This window comes from Cuculus canorus, chromosome 5 (assembly GCF_017976375.1).
Source record: "Cuculus canorus isolate bCucCan1 chromosome 5, bCucCan1.pri, whole genome shotgun sequence".
Taxonomy (NCBI): domain Eukaryota; kingdom Metazoa; phylum Chordata; class Aves; order Cuculiformes; family Cuculidae; genus Cuculus; species Cuculus canorus.
The window spans coordinates 55,920,901-55,938,369 of NC_071405.1; the positions used below are offsets into that span (position 1 = coordinate 55,920,901).

The 17,469-nt window shown below is 36.7% G+C and overlaps 2 protein-coding genes across 3 annotated transcripts in view; both read left to right on the forward strand.

Moving 5' to 3' along the window:
- SYNJ2BP (synaptojanin 2 binding protein) overlaps positions 1 to 17,469 on the forward strand; it is a 133,433-nt gene that overhangs the window by 106,397 nt on the left and 9,567 nt on the right. The window contains exons 7-8 of the transcript XR_008450136.1: positions 740 to 800; positions 14,819 to 14,881. The gene's annotated coding sequence lies outside the window, so the exon portion shown is untranslated. The remainder of the gene's footprint in view (positions 1 to 739; positions 801 to 14,818; positions 14,882 to 17,469) is intronic.
- LOC128852339 (cytochrome c oxidase assembly protein COX16 homolog, mitochondrial) overlaps positions 1 to 17,469 on the forward strand; it is a 49,721-nt gene that overhangs the window by 21,162 nt on the left and 11,090 nt on the right. For both annotated transcript variants that reach the window (XM_054068462.1, XM_054068461.1), the window contains exon 3: positions 14,819 to 14,881. In XM_054068462.1, the coding sequence (XP_053924437.1) occupies positions 14,819 to 14,881 (63 nt within the window). The remainder of the gene's footprint in view (positions 1 to 14,818; positions 14,882 to 17,469) is intronic.

A 17,469-nucleotide genomic window follows, 5' to 3' on the forward strand; every position in this document is an offset into this window, starting at 1 on the left:
AGTAAAGAGGTGGAGCTCAACACTTCGTTGTTACCAGTGAGATGAGTACCATCCTTGGTGCATGGATATATTTAATTTGACCAGGGAATGGTAGAGGAGATAAACCTCTGCCTAACTTCAGGTGCAGACGAGTTACATTTTTGGATGCATATCTTAAAGTGGGATCTATTACTCTAGAAATTCCACCTCTGTTGAGCTGACTATAGGAGGAGCTTAAATAGAGACTTTATACTTCAAGTCAAAAGTTTAGATGCCTAAAATAAGGTGAGATGATGCCCACCCTAAATATTCTTTTCCCGGAGCTTCATTGGCAAACTAGCAGATAGCTTGAAGGTAGAGGAACTCTTATTTAATCCATTGTTTGTGTTTGAGGTATTATGTGATTCTGGAGATTTTCCTCTATGATTTCATAGGAGGTTGTATTAAAAAGGTCCTTTTTTATTTGAGTGTGAACAAAATCAAATAAAAGTATCTTTAATTGGAGTCTGGTGGAATTTTTTGGATGGGAAAGATACCCTTTCTAAACTTGACAGCAAGGGAACATGGAATCCTTTTAACGTCTGTCACTGAACTTGGAAGAATAATTGAGTCCTCTCATCTAGCCTTTTAACATTTATTTATTTATAAATGCATCTTCATGCACTTAATTAGTTTCAGTAAGCTAATTAACACAAGCACAGTGTGGCAAGGGATTGGTGTTGGTGATTATTGTTTTCTTTTTTTTTTTTTCCTTAAGCAGTTCATGTTGGCCTGAGTCTAAAGTCTAATGAAGACAAACAAACTTTGGCTAATTTCCTTGTGTAAGTAGACTTAGTTGATTTTCAAAGACTAAATTAATTAACGAGCTTAGCCCTGCATCCTGCAAAAGTTAGGAAAATAATACACTGAATGTTGTTTGGTGCTTTAGAGAATGTGAGAGGCATACATTTATGATTGCTTATAGGTGAAAAAGAGAAGAGATCTTTGTCAGTCATTTATCTTTGTGTAATGAAGCACATTTTGCTAAATTAAGGCAGTCCTTGCTTTCAAGCCTGGCCTGCTTAGTGGATGGTTTTAGAATTGGATGTTAAGTGAGGCAGCCTGGGTCCTGATTGATGGCTGTGCAGGTGCCCTTACAGTGTCTTTGGTTCTGTTGGGAGGGGGAATTTGGACCTTGTTACATCTTTTGACTGTGGTTCAGAGTCATCCAAGGTAGTAATTTCCATCCTGCAATATGGCACAGAAATGAAAGGGTAGCAGAGCTTTTCATACTCTGTATTGTAGTGGTACCAGGTGTTCACGCACCAGTTTTGTCTCTTCATTCGGTTCAGTCCAGAGGGATTGTATGGAAATGCGCTCTTTATTCATGCTGTTCTCAAAGATTTTGAGGTTCAGCTGCTAGTGTTGGGTTCATGATTTTGCATTGATTTTGGCAAAAACTAATCCATTTTGCTTGAGCTCAGATGATTTCACAACTTTGTCTCTAAACAGCTGCTTACTGAATTTGCTACACTACCAGACAGAGATTAATTTTTTCATTTTTCAGACATTCTTTCAGTTTAAAATATTAACCACCATTTTTCTGTAAAATGCAAATATGAAGTCAGTCCAGGGTTAGTAAGATTTTTGTTGCTGTATTCTGAGACTGACGTTGTTTGCATGCTTTTGAATGGTTTCTAGTGGTTGGATCTGCCTAGACACACAGCTTACTGTCATCACAAATGGCTTAAAGCACTATTGGACGACCAGGAGATAGGGTGTTGCCAGTACCTGCCCTTTCATACCATCTGGTATCGAGTTGAAAAAAGTGAGACCAAGGGCACCTTGCCTCTTCTGGTGAAACTAGGAGACTTATCAATACCAGAGGACTTAATAACCTGAAAGAGATATGGGCTTTCAAAATCACAGTATGATTGTTAAAACTTGGGACAGTCTCATTGAACCTGGATGTGATGGTGTTAATACTAGTAATATAGAGATTATTTTGGTGTAATGTGTGTGTTTACTGGTGGAGAATCAAAGCTGTACTAATATTTAACTTTGAACTATCTGATTTTTAAATGAACTTTTAGTTTCAATCTTGTAGTATTGTGCCAGCATATTTTTTTGGCAATGAATATGAAAATATATTGTTGAGTTTGGCCAGTAAAGTGTTTCACTGAATCCTTGTCAAGTTTTTTTTAGAAGTTCTTTCTGATGAAGAAAAGCCCTTACACTGTCAGCTTTCATGTATGCAGTGGTTACTACTACTGTAGAAATAGCAGGGGTTTTCTGCCATCCATGCTATACCCTCTCGGGTTATATGTCTCTCGGAGGCAGAGAGGTCTTCCACCTTTTATAAAGATTGGAAAAATTGACTTAAAGTTTCAGGGGCTTACTATCTGCCTAGATTTAAAGTTTTTATTCTTAAAGCTTGCATTCTGCACCTGCCAGAATGTGTATCACTTTCGAACTGAAGATGCTTTATGTACCTAAACTGCTTTTGGCCAAGCTCTCTACTATCATAGTTTTTATGGTGCTGCATATTGTAGCATCTATTAAATATATCAAAAATCTTTTAGTCATTAAATGTATATTTCTCAATCTGTGTTAGCCGAGATGTGAACGCCACTGAGCTGTTGAGTGCAATTTGTGCATGTTTATACAAAAAATGGCTGTAGAAGTGGGAATACTGCTTCCTGTGACCTGCAGGTTCAGCCAGTGGTACCTAGGGTGTAGATGAGAGTTTTAAGGCACAACTCCTTTTCATAAATTTGTAGATTGCCTGGGGCTGTAGGCATTATCAGCTTTACATTTTAAAACTCATCTCTGTATGGAATAGTTAAGAAATAGGAAGAATGAGGGAGAAAATGAGATTGTGACCTAGTGATGCAATTATAGATGTGAACTAGGGGAAACCTGGTTTTTAATTCCTATGCCATTTAGAATTTCTATATTTTTATCAAATGAGTATTAGATATTAAAAATCTTGAAGCTGAGTCTCTTTTTGTCAGGGTGTTACACTTTTCTCTAAAATGAGGGATTTATTCTTTTTCTTTAAAACACACAAAACCTGATCCACCTTACTCAGAGATGGCTAAAAACTATGAATCCCAACTAGGAGGGGGTATCTTCTTAAATCTCAAGATAAGTTGTCTAGTGCTTAGATAGATATGGGATGAAGACAAACTCTTCAGGCTTTCTCTTGTCTGTCTATGGGTACTGCTGCTCTGGTTGCTGCCCAGAGTGTATCCACTTTCTAAACATCTAAATATTCTCTGGCTTTTTTTTTTTCATTCCAGAAGTCTAATTCAGTCTGTGGATTTTGCTACACAACCAGGTGCTAGGTCCCTGCAAATCTAGTTCAGAATCTTCAGATGTGTGTATTTTAAACACGTGTGCCCATTGCTTCGGTACCTATCTTGAACTAGTAAATACCTTCGTGGCCCTGGGCATTGTTCCTGCTTTTTCATATACCTGTGTAAGTTGTGGATGCACTTAGAAGATTATCTTACAGTGAGTGCCTCATGTGAGGGCTTTCATATTTACTTCCCTGAACTTAAGGACAGAATTTGGACCCTATCTGGCGTGTCTTACTTGAGAGTACTTGGTAAAAGGGAGCACACTAGGTGTGTTCTGCACAAAAGATAACTCTTTTATTTGGATGCGCAAAAGCCCAGTGGATATAGATAATCCAGCATTTCCGAGCATCAGGTAGCCACATTAGAGCTACCACCTGACTGTGCTGCCCAGGATCTGGAAATTCTAGGCAAATGCCAAATTTGTCTTTTTTTTTGGCCCTGGCAGAATTTCTGGAGGGGAGGGAGGGGCTGTGTCTGGAGAAACTTGGTCATCTGGCAGCTTTGCTTCAGATTTATTGAGCTTCTCTGTAATGAAGTACAAAATGGAGTGCAAGTATTAAGAATTCCTTGTTTTAAATGGAAGCCGTTTTTCCATTTCATAATTCCTGATGATGTTTTTGTTGTCAAGATTAGATTCAGATGAAGAGAAGGTTATTGACTGGAGAAACTCATTCTGATGCCATTGGAAGTGGAACCGATTTCAGTATGTAAAATGTTGATAGCCTTCAGATTTTTATATACTACGAAGGTTTCTGTTCGGCTGCTTTAAATCCTGTCATATTGCCACAATTAATTACTAGTATTTTTGCCTTGCAATTGAAGTGATTACAAGTGTGTAATTTAGCTTCAGGCAGCTTTTAGCCAAAACATAATTTAATATCCAGCTGTTTTTCCGCTCACCTCCCTCAAGCACTAGAAGACATTTCCAGACTTGTCTTGTGAAGCCAATAGCCATGATGTCAGCAGATTGCAGCTCACACAGAAGTACTAAAGACCCAGTCCCTAAATTGTGATTTTCTACACTTCTTGACTTGTAGATCACTACAGTTTTTACCAAGAAAGTGTTGAAAACTCAGTAACCCTGAATATTTCCATTTTAAGTGTGATCTTTGCCTTTCTTCTGCTTTGTGCTTTGAGGCTAGAAAGAATCAAGTCATTTAGCTGTATTTGCAAAAGAACCATGCAGCAGTCTGAAAAAGCAGAACCCAAACTCATATCTGGAATGCAACCACTAATAAGAGGGGAAAATGCATAATCTGTCTCTCTCCAAATATCTGTCACTGCAGAAACCATTTATAGGTTTGCTTGTGATTCACTAGGTGATAAATTTTCCCTGGAGTCAGCACTGATCCTCCTGTATGTGGAATCAGGCAGTGCTTAATTGCTTTTTTTTTGTTGAGGCATACAACGAGACTTTGCCTTTAGAGCCTTAATGAGTGATGGAATTGATGTAGCTGGTACAACGTCATGTCTTGCCTCCCTGGAGCGCGGCTCAAGGAGCGTTGAAGGTATCTGAGATTGTGTGTTGTCCCTGTGTGAATAGACGGGCAGCTCTGGGGTCAAGGAATTCATAAGCTCTCCCTAGTAGTCCCTCTATTTCTGCACCCTCAATGACTATCTGTGTGTGCCATAAAGCCTACCAAATGTAAGGTCAGGGATAATTCAGAGTAGGATACTAATTTAGGTATTCCCAGGGGAACCTCTCTGTCTTCATTGATTACACAGAACATGTAAGAATACAAGCGTTTTGGATACTGCATAGAGGAGAAAGATGACTTGCCTTATTAATATCTAAAATGTATGAGTTAAAATATTTTGCACGCCTGACTTCCACTGAATTTGGTAGAATTGTTTTGTTTATATTGGATGTTTAGCCCTTGTAAGCACATCTGGCATAACAGAAAAACAGTAACTTTGCTATTCATGTTTTAAATTTAATTACACCAGATATTATTATTGTAACTTTCTCTGAATGTCTGAGACTGTGGCGGGTAAATGTGTTATTTATTAAAAATATCTTTCAAAAGAAAAGACTGCACAATGTACAAATGTCTTGCAAATCCTAGTAATCTGAAATATATGTAGTTTGGAAGGTAAAAAGCTTTCTGCAGGTGCAAAATACTGGAATAACCTTTTTCTTCTTACTATAAAACTTCACTAGATGTCAGTGTGGAAAGTATTTTTATTTAAATGTTATGTGCACTGTAGAATGAGAAGTGTTAATTCCTTTAAGACATGCAGATTTAGGATGAAAGTTACTAGAATTTAGTAGTTGGGGAGTTCTCAGTGTGTAATTTATTTGTATAAATGCAGTTTCAGAACAGCAATGCAATTTTGATAAGTTGACACTGAATTATGAAAATTGTTTCTGTTCAAATAGCCATTACAGTCAAGATCTGTTTCAGTACTAACAGAAAGTTTTGAGGTTTGTATTATAAATCAAAATGACATTTTAAAACATAATTAAAAAGAATTTTAGGGTAAAAAAAAAGCAGACTTTTTGGTTTTGTTTTATATTGTTGATTAATTTGAGTCAGCAAAAAAATTAATGTGTATTTTCCTTTTGTTGGTTTGTCAAAACTGGACTTGTTTATACGAGGGTAGCAAGCATATTTTCACATGGATCGAGACAGGGCTTAGGTATTAAATTACACATTAGAAAAGAAAAAAATGCGTTTATATATGTTTTAGTTTGATTAAGGAAGGGATTCCTGATCTGTGAGGTGTGCTTGTGCATTCTGTTCATTGTATGCTTATATGACATTTGAAAAATCAAACTGTATCTGTTCCTTCATGAAAAGTTTAGTTGTATTTTTTTGGTTTGAGGGGTTTAGGCGTTTTTTGTTGTTGTCTTATTGAAGCTTCAGTGCTTTTATTTGAAGCTTTAAGGTTTGGTCCTGTGAGATAGTTACATCTTTCCTTTAAAATGAATTCCTTTGTGTTTCTGAACTGACACACCAAGTGAAAGGCAGTGGTTTAGATATTTGTGCCTTTGGTGTTGCTGTATTATTGAAGTAAGCTGCTACCAGGACTAATTTACCAGTACAAACCAGATTGAATGGTCTGTGAACCCCTGAACACAGATATTTCTGCTGAAATGCAGAATGAAAGAGGACACCCTCTCCAATGCTGTTCTGTCTGATAGTACAGCAATGAAAAGATTAAGACGAGTGGAACACAGACTGCTTGCATGCTGGCTTCAGCTGCCAATTCACAGTATTTTTCTTAACTTTACTTGTTAGTGGCCTTTCTGGTTTTTGGAGTTACCACAAAGAGGTTGATTCTGTCTGGAGTTAGGATATGACTAAGGAGGTGATAAAGAAAAGCTTAAACAGTATGTACAGTATTTTTTTAGCTTTAATTTGCATAGTAGGCACATAGACATTAAAAAACAATCTTTTAAAAATATGATAAAAAGTGTTGACTCTGCTGGGGTTGCATTCAAAAGTTGTATTTTGTCTTTATTATTTACAGCTATTCAGTATCTTTCATTTAGAAGCAAAAAGGGGTTTTTTTTTGTATGAATATTGGCATCACAAACTCACACTCTATGTGAGTTCTTACATACACCTTAGGTGTGCTTTCAGAAAGTCCATTACTCTCAGAAAGTTGTCACTTACGGAACAAATTAACCCTATAATTTAGATATAGCAAATAATTCTTGAGTAAATATTCCAGAAATTTTATTAAAGTTCTTTTTGTATTTGTGCAACTTTTATTCAAAGTAAAAGCTTTTGCTTTTGCCAGTAAAGATCACATGATTCTGAATGCAAGGTGTTGACATTTTTCATATTAGAACTGGACTTTCCTTTTGGCATACATTGGTTAATGATGCACTAAATGTATCTAAATAACATGGTGATGGTTTAGCTGAAATATGCATTTGAAAATATAAATGTCAAATACATATATTAACAGCAGATGCATTATGAGGAGTTTTGAGAGGTTTGTTAAAAAATTGCAGAGCTTGTATGTAAGTTAAAGTATGATGAAACCAATATTTAAGAACATAAAATCTTTTAGTAGATATTATTCACTTTTCATCAATTATTCCCACACTTTGGGAAGAAAAGGAATATTTTAAATACTACTTAATGTAATGTTCCCTTTTTCCAAACTTATACCTTAAGTATCAGTGTTCAGTCTATGTCCTGTACTGCATGATGTTTAAGTGGCTGTAGCAGGACAAGTATATCATACTAAAAAGACTTTACAAAGACACCTTGAGAAATTGTCTTTTAATCGTTTTAAAATAGGACACTTACTCCTCTTGCTGTTTTCTGTGTCAATGTGTTGTGATAACTGACTTGGCAAATTCTACAACTCTTGTTCCAGACTAAGAATCTTTTTGTGACCAGTGATACGTATTTTGGCCCACAGGAGAGAAATGCTATTGTGTTACTTTTCATTCCTTTCTGTGATGATAGTTAAAGCATTTAGTCCCCTGATAGTAAATTGGGCTGAACCATTCTTGCCTTCTTGCACAGTTTACACCACAGATCTTCAGCATGTTCTATCCATTTTGCCTGGGAGGTCTTACACTTCTGTTTCTTGTTTGGAAGAAAGTAAAAAGGTCATTTGGGAAAAACTGCACAGAATACTTAGCAAATTTCTCCCTTTGTATTATTGAGTAGCAGGGGGAAACCAAGATGTAGCAAAGCCCAGAAATGACTTTAAGATGAGAGGTGTGGTTGGGTCTATACTTAGAACTGGTTCATCTTTATGCACATGGCAAAATTTGGGTTTTTTGCTTGCAGGGACCTTTCAAAACCAGAAATTGGTTTGCTGTTAGTTCTGAACTTGTGCAGTTTTTTTCTGTTTAGGAATATTTTATTTTATACTGGAAGGAACAGTTTTTGCACAGAATTTTACTGAATATACTAGCATACTCAGAGTCAATGCTCAAGGCACTAATGCATGTTTTATAAATCAAATTAATAAATAAATAAATGTGCACCTACAAATCAAGCTGAGTGTGAAAGCATACAAGTTGTTGATTAGATGCCTGAGTACTTTCTTCTCAGAGCTGAAAGGCATAGAACTGTTGTTATTTTTGGTGACCTTATATATGAGAAATCTCGATATGCTTAAGTGCTTGATGAAGTATGGAATGGTTCGTTCCTCACATTAGCCTTTAACTTGACTGCATTTCCTATGGCATTATCCTGTGAAAATACGTGATTCAGAGTTTGGGATTGCAGATCTTTTTTTGAGCCATCTGAAAGCAAGTAGCAGATTTGCATTTGAGAGTTTGGTGCACCATGTACTCTAACTCTGGGAACTGCTGCTGTAGTAAAATTTTATTTTGCTCCTTTGCAAATGTCTGCATTGATTTCTGTCAGAGACTGGATGAAATATTTTTTTTTGTTTAACCATCTGTATTCTATGCAGATCTGAGGAAAGAGACAAAGGACACAAAGACGGGTTTTTCAGTGTCACAGCTGTCTTCCCAGTCTTGAGAAGTATTCCTATCGAAGTGTATGCAGTAGCCTTACCTAAGTGTTTTTACTGTATTAAATATTATAAATAATATATTTAAAAGATGTTGTGAATTAAGTTGCATGAAATGATATGTTTTACCTTGCTCTTGCCCTGTCTCTTCTCTTCAAGAAATGACAACTTTTCATAGGGACAACTCTCTATGGGGAGGCTTAGGGTTAGACTTGTCCCCACACAGAGCTGGTTGCAGAACTGTCCGAGACTGATTGCTAAAGACTGTATGCTAGAGAGTTTGGCATAAAGACAACTTTTGTTGGACTTCACAATCTTTACAAGCTTTGTTCCTTTAGTTCCTTAAGTAGGATGGCACTCCGCTTGGCTGCAGTTTACACTGCACTTCCTGAGTCCTGGAATTTATCCTCTCTTGTCTGCAGTTTCTGACTGTGCTCATAAACCACAGTATGGAATATTTATGACACAGGCTTTTGTTACAATTTATGGGAGTCTTTTCTTCTCAGCAAAGATTAAAGTTCACTGATCCATACAAGATTGCTGATTTTCCATTTAGAGGAGTAAGGCATATGGTAAATGTTTTCAAAGAAGATAATGTGTTGGTAGTCAGAACTGGTGGTTCTGGTTTACTCTAAGTTTAAAAAATAGTTGGGGAGATCAAAATGAAGAATTTTTTATAAACAGTCATTTTGTGGACTCTGTTGTGGATACTGCAGGAGAATTTTGTCCCATCTATTTATGCTGGTGTGAGCAGATGAAAAAAACAGCTTAATAGATGCTCTTTGCATTCAAGCCATCATCCTTCCACATTTCCAAAGTAAAGCTGAAATCTTTCTCAGTGGGATATTATTTTGTGGAGGATAGGGAGGAAAGGATACACATGTTTTAGTGAAAATAACTAACTTTAGGGTAGCGTATACCACCACCTGGAAATGCTTGCTAGAGGGAGTTTTGTGAGGCTTTGGCACACAAATATTTGGTCAGTACATGCCGGTCTGTGCACACAAGCGTACAACTTACTGCACTGACTTACGTGGAAGGAGACTATTAAAAGCACAGTTCTCTTCTCATGACATCGTTGTCTCCTGACAGTTCCCTTGTAACTGAACCTTTAATTTTAGAAGATATATTTGAGATGCAGTTTGTGCCAAAACCCATGGCCACAAATACTAAGTGGAGAAATAAATAATAATGATTATAGCTGAGAGAGTGCCTGTGAAAGTGACCTATTTAAATTACAGATCCAGGCATACGTGTATTGTGAATGACTGGGATGCTGCCTTGAAAATTAGAACGTGAATGAACTGACTCCTTCTCTCTGAATACTGAACAGGAGTGACTATGCTAATCTGCTTTGTATTCTTGGTATAGTTTGGGTTGGAAGGGTCCTTTAAAGGTTATGTAGTCCAATCCCTCGTCTTCAACTCGATCCTGTTGCTCAGAGCCCTGTCCAGCCTGATCTTGGATGTTTCCAGGGATGGGGCACCTACTTCTCTGGGCAACGTGTTCCAGTGTTTCACCACCCTCATCATAAAATATTTCTTCGTTATATCTAGTCTGAACCTTCCCTCTTTTAGTTTAAAACCATTACCTCATGTCATCTTGGACTTGGCCCTACTAAAAAGTTTGTGCCCATTTTTTTTACAGATCTCCTTTATGCACCAATAGGCTGCAGTAGGGTCTCCCAGCAGCCTTATCTTCTCAAGGCTGAACATCCCAAACTCTCAGCCTTTCCCCATAGAAGAGATGTTTTATTCCTCTGAACATCAAAAGGGGATAGTGATGGTGTTCTTTGGGCTCGTTTGTGGAAGACCTATCATTTTCCATACCCAGGAAGTAAAGTTAGTGACATTCACAAATTTTACAGTTGCTCTCTGTCTGTTTTATTTGCTTCTGAACTTAAGTGAACTGTGGTCAGTGACCATCAGTGCAGAAGTGTTACCTAGAGAATTTTTTTAGTAACAATACGTTTAGGCTTTTAACTGTACCAGAAATATTTGTGTCGCAAACAAAAATCTCCTTGACTGAAATGAATGTGGAGAGGCCAACATTTTATTACAATGCACTCCAGGAGTAACTGGTTTGGTAAGGACTGCAAGCACCGGGTATTCCTCCTTAGTTTTGAAATGATGCTCCTTGTCTGCACCCTGAGGTGTACCTTTTTTTTCCACCTAAAAATTCTGTCCACGTTCTCATTGAAAAACTGAAATGTCAGCCTTAAAATGAGAAGTGGCAGCCACATTTTAAAAGGTTTTTAGGTATTACAGACTCAAATAGCTGCCTGCTTAGAATTCTAAGAATATTTTTGTGCTTAACTCCTATTACTTTTAGCCACCTAAGAATTGGTTTTAAAGTCTATGTCTTCAGGAGCATTTCGAGGTTAAGTAAGGATAAATCTGAAGGAACAGTGGGTTGTGATTTGGGACAAAATTCTAATTTGAAAACTTTGTCTTTAAACCTTTTTTCAGATTTGTCTATATGCCTGCTATTACACTTCCAGTTAATGTAATATGAAATAAGCCTGTGTGCAAAATACTTTGAGAATGTTTCGTTCATTTTAGCCGCAAGTTCTACATAGGAAAAAACCCAACACACACCCCATTAAAAGAAAAACATTAAAGTCTTAAAAAATTGTGTTTACAGTATAAGTTTTGAAGCACAGACAACATTTAATGAAAGCTAGTATGCATCAAATATTTCAATAATTTTTCAGTAAAAGCTTAATGTGAAGTTGTAATGTAAGTCCGCACATCTTTTAGTTCTACATTTAGAGACAAAGCTTGAATTTAAATGGGTCTTAAAGGAGTATTTGAGTTTTTGCATGACAAGAAGGAGACTTCTAGTGTAAATGGATATTGTTTTCTTTTCCTTTCTCCCTCCTAAATAATAGTGCAGAGGATACTGCCAGGCTGTTATGGCATTTGGGCTTTGTCTGCTGTCCCCATGATATTTACTAGTAGAGATTTGTATTCATAGTTTAGCTGATGGTTGATTTGCCATTACATAGCTGTATACATCTAGCTCATTTTGGCAGTATGTGTGTTGGCATAGCAGTTATCGTGGAAGCAAAATGTATGTGTTTGTATTTGGATCTTGTAGCAGATGTGTAATATAAAGGAGCTACCACTTTGGCATGGACACTTTCCTGGCTCTGCCCACGTTTTAAGTGTTCTCTGGTTATGATCTGTGATCATGGCTCATCTTGATGTTTATCTGCCTTTACATAATGAAAATAGTACTGTTTTGTTTTCACTTTTTTGTTCTTGTGATGTTGCAAAGATATTATAGCATGATACAAAGACTGCGGAAACAGAACTTTATAATATGTGTTTTCTCAACTGCCATGTTGATTCTGAAAACAATTTGTAACCTGCCTGTCTCCATTTGGCAACTGAAAAGCAAAGGTTTGCAATCAGGGCCTTAGAAATGCAAGTGACTCAGTTTCTGTGCAGTGTCAAGTATGTTTAAATTATTCTACATGGATAAGTATGTAGGACACATACAATACACTTACAAAAGGTAACAATTAGAGAAAATACATATTTGCTCCCTTTTTTGGGGACGCGAGGGGTAACTTCAAGCAAAATAACATGATCTGTGGAGTGGACTTAAGTCTTGCATGTGCCTATATGTTAAATATTAAGAACTTGCCAATATATGTGTATATTTGCTTTCAAAACAGGGTTTGACTACTCTTATTTGGGAAATTAACTTACTAACAAAAAAAAAAATCCTGCTTCTAAAGAAGCATTGGTTTCTTTTTATTTCTGATTTACAGGATAGCTTTTTACAGAGAGATTTCAACTAGCCTCCTTAATTTATGTATTTTTGTTAATGTTAAAGCTACAGCATCAAATAGTTACAAGCACTGAGATGCTATATCTCAGTTTTAGCTAGTCTTCTCCCTTTGTGCAGGCAGAGGAGAATGAATGTACAAGGAAGTCTGAAGACAGAAGGACCTGGAAGAGAACAGAAGCAGCTCTAACTTCACTGCTTGTTTCCCTTTACCTTACAGAAACATGGCCATGCAAATGCCACGTGTTAGATGAACACACTAAAAGTTGCTAAAATAAGACTTGAGCATGAATATATTGAGCTGTCTTTGTAAGTTAAATTATGGCTGTGGTTAATTAAGTGAAAATATGGCTCCAGCCGTGTTATCTTGGGTGTCTTATTATTAAGTGAAGGGAAAACATAGGAGGAAATAAAAGTTGCTTCTTTACTTGCTAGAACATTTATTTCCCCTTGTCCATACGTGTATTGTGATAACACCAAGCATAACAAATAGAGTTTGCATTTAGTTCTTAATACAGTGAGGTCCATGATCTCTCTTACTTCTGTGAAAGCAAGCTCCAAAGCCTGTCTGGCTGCTGAAAGAATTTGCATGTGTGATGGATGGGTTCGTTGTTCTAATGAAGCATAGCTCTTGCTGGAGGTCATGGTCACAGAAGGCAAGAGGCAATCCATCTTTAATAAGGGGCAGTTCTATGGAGGCCTTGAATGCCAATGCAGAGATGTTGCAATTCATTTTTTATTTGATGTAGAGGACCAGTGCAGAGAGAGTACCATGTTTTACAAATTGTTTTTTTTTTACTACAAAGACTGTGGGAGCTGTATCCTGTACAAACTTTAACCATTTTAGGTGCTTTGGCTTAGTTCCCAAGAGTAATGAGTCTGGAGGTTGCAAATACACGGATTTCTGTGGCCAGATCTCTGATCAGATAGGGAAACCAAACCTCTGGCCATGCACATATGGTGTTAGACTTGCCTGTCTGAGCATCCTTAGGAATTGAGGTCTCACAGGCTGCATGCTAACTAGCAGGCGGCATCTGTAATCAAGGGGAACGTTATGGCCTAGGGAAATTCTGCAGAACAATGCCCATCAGTATAGATAGAAGGTGTGTATTTTAAGTACCTCTGAGGATCAGAGCCTTGTGCTGGGGCAGAATCTGAAGGTAGATTTTCTCATTGACCAGGCAAATTTTATAACTTGTGTTCTCTCCTTTTTCTCTTCTTTTTTTCTTCTAGACTGCTTACATATATTTGAGGTTGGTTGTGATGAGGGTAACTGAGCTCTTTTCATTCAGATCAAGAAGAAGCAAATTAAGAATAAAACTTTTGGTCACCAAACTATTTGTAGTTGGACTACTATACCATGAATGTAGATCTAAGCACATTAACAGTCTCCTTACACATCTGGTTCATTGAACGCTGGTTGTGCTTAAGGTCTGAAAATGAGAATGTTTTCTTATGATAGATTTATTTGATATTTTAATTGATTAGTCTAAAGACTGTGTTTGAATACCGCATATGTGGCTGATGTCTGTTTGAGAACATAAAACAGTTTCTTTAAGCATGAGGAATGCTAATTATCTTTTTTCCTTTTGCTTCTGGTCTTAGGCCAATGGGAGTAAATGTTACTTAGTGAAGGGAGGGATGAACATAACTTCTTCTGGGGTCAGAAGAAGTTAAAACATGGAACACATCTGCTGTGGTTCACTGACATTTCTGTTCTTAGGTTTGTTCTTTGAACAAGCTTCTCTGAAAGATGGTAGGAATAAACAACATTGTCAGTACACACAATAGACTAGGAAAGAGCTGTGTGTTCACCAGAAAATTGGAAGTTTGGGTTTCGAAGTCTAAGCATGAGACAGAATATATTGTGTACCTATTCACTGAATGCAACATTCAGGAATAAAATATGTAGTGTGATCACAGTTTCCTCTTTCTTGATCTTTCGTGTTTCATTTGTTTAAGGCTTTGTTTAGTTTGATATTTTCAAACTAAAAGGTTACAGATTTAAGTATCTAAGGTAATGCGAGTGCAGGGCTAGTTAAATGTGCTTCCTTTTTGATTTGGAAACTTTGGCTGTTGACCTGTCTCTTCAGGCCAATTCTTGTACTGTGTTCATCATCGTGGTTTCTGAACAAACGGCACATAAACTCATTTAGAGGAGAGGAGGGTTTGCATGTACCAATACTTAGTTTATTTGAGGTTAAGATTTCTTAAAAGCAAATATTTTTGCTGTATTCTTCTTTGTCTTGCAGGTTGATCCAGCTTTGAAAGAAAAACTAAAACAGAGCACTGTGACACTGGAATCTGAATATGAGGTAAAATAAATCTGTTGCTTGAGGCTCATAACCTTGGCTACCCTTGATTACCCTGGCCGCTGGTGGGTTGTATGTGTCTCTAACTAAAATTAGATCAGCCATCTGCCTTTGACTCACTGATGTCCAATAAAACTAAGTTTTTATGTAAAGAAGGATTTTTGAACATGCAGTGCTTCTTTCTGAACACAGCTATACTTTGATGTCCAGGTGCCAGGTATAGTGGTACAAATAAATTACACACAAATTAACCACAAAATAAATTTCTGTGGTTAACCTAGTCTATAAATATAGAGCTGATATTGACCTTAGACGGAATATGGAATGTGTATACATATATGTCAAGACTGCTACTGTGTGAATTATGATGATCTTTAGTCCAAATTACAGAACAACGTGCTTGACGTGCTTTCTGTTACTCCTTGGTTTTGAAACTTATGTCTTTCAAACAACTGTGAATTCTTTTTTACTATTTCAGAAAATTTTATAGAGAAATATTTCACTCTTTCCTTAACAATGCATTTTCTTCAAACATTACTGAGCTCCAAAATGGCTGTTTTGGCCATTTTAATATCCAGAGTTTCATAAATCTACAGGTCTGCAAAAGCCATGCTAAGAAAACTGGAAAAAAAGCCTCCCTGAATCCAGAAACAATGGATAAAGCTATTTAAGATAATTTTTAAAGTTAAATTAATTGGATCAAATATCCAGCTAACACTTTATCTGTCTCTATGATCTTTATGCTGAACACAGTTTTTCTTTTTCTTCCCACACCACATTCCTGTCATAAGCCCTTGAAGAGCTTGATTGCTCTCATACTTCGGTGTCCAAATGGCAGTATGTGGTCTTGCTAATAAAACCTTTGTATTATATTACTCTTTTGTGATTGGTCTGAAATAAAAATAAAACTTAAGTTGTGTATTTTTACATGCCCGTTTTCACAGAACATCTGCCTACCTGCCAGGTTTGTGATGGTGTTTTTTCATTATTTCAAACAGTTTTGGGCTGCCTTCCTTCTACAAAGAACTGTAGTTTATGGCGTAGAGAATAGGAAGACTTGATCCCTCAGTACATATGGAAAGTTCCATGGAAAGCCAAAACATACAAATCCATTAAGTTGTGATTGTCTCTGGGAATTATTGGGTGCCTCACTTTCCACAGAATATATTGTAAGGCTACTCTGATTGATTTATGTGGAAGAACCACAAGAAGTAAAAAGAACCACATTTCTCTGTTCAACTCATTACCTAACCTCAAAGTCAACTGATCTGTATTCAGTTATGCCTTGCTTTCTCTCCAAAAGACAAGTAAATAGTTGAAGGATAGTATTTAAATGGCCATAATTGCATTAACCTTATGGATAGGTCAATAGTAATAAAATACGGTGGGCATAACAACATATTAGAAATGTACTTGTGTAATAAGGCTCCTCTCTGATGGACAGAAATGACAGAAACAACCTTATTTTTTTCTTAATCTAAACTCCAGAGAGTTCCCAGACTGAAATTCTTCTATGGTGGTGTTTGGGTATTAGAGAGGGCAGACCATTTCAACCAAACAAATGGATTTGCATTACCACAATGTAAATAGATATAGATTATTGTGTTGAATTCTGATCTCAATGCATGCTTTACTGTGGCACCAGCGTGCTAGCACTAGGCGTATTCATTTCTTGCATCAGTGAAACTTGTGGAGCTGCCAGCAGTCATGCACATGCTCTGCACTGTGTGTGTGACAGTTTTGGTTAATTTTACCTCTATATTCTGGTCAAAAAAAATTCTAACCAGTCACTGAGTTACAGCTGACATTTAGGAGAATGGTTTTGTGTGGACCTCATGTGTTCCAGGCTAGGGGGTTGGTGTCTTTTTTGCCCTTTCTTTATGTTTTCACTTATCCAAAATACAGCTCTTACTAATGTCTTCTAATTCTATATGTAGGTCACACTGGAGGATTACACTGGTGGCTGTTACTAAATATGGTATGATAAGAGATCAAGGGCAGTCAAAAAAACAAGTTTCTGTTTTGATATGTAAAGCGTTCTTTTACAATATTATTAGCATTATATCTGCAGCTGTTACTGAGGATACCAAGCCAGCTCTTTTGAATCATGGTTGCCTGATGCATGCAAATGGCTATTGGCCCTCCCTAAGACTTTTAAAAATGTCTTATTGTCCTTATAGAAATGTACATATTGAATGCATACTGAGTTCTTTTAGAATCTCATAATTTCTGTTATAAATGTACACCTTTATGGGCGTATTGCAAGAGATAAAGATATTTCTGATATTTCAAACATATTAAAGTCTGCATTTTCTCTCCAACGTGGTGGTGGTGATGAAAAAAGTTGCAATCACAGATTAATCAATTTGCTGTGAAGACATTAAAATAAATACATATTCTCACCTTCTGATTTACTAAATTATATCTTCTCAAACTATACAAAATTTACTTAATTTCATATAGGAGTATTTCTGGCCAGGATAATATTTTGAGGTAGAAAGAATTTGCATGTGTGATTTATTCTGCATTTCTTATATCTCAGGTCTGTTAATAATGCTATTTATCTTGTGCCTTGAGACATGGCAGAGGAG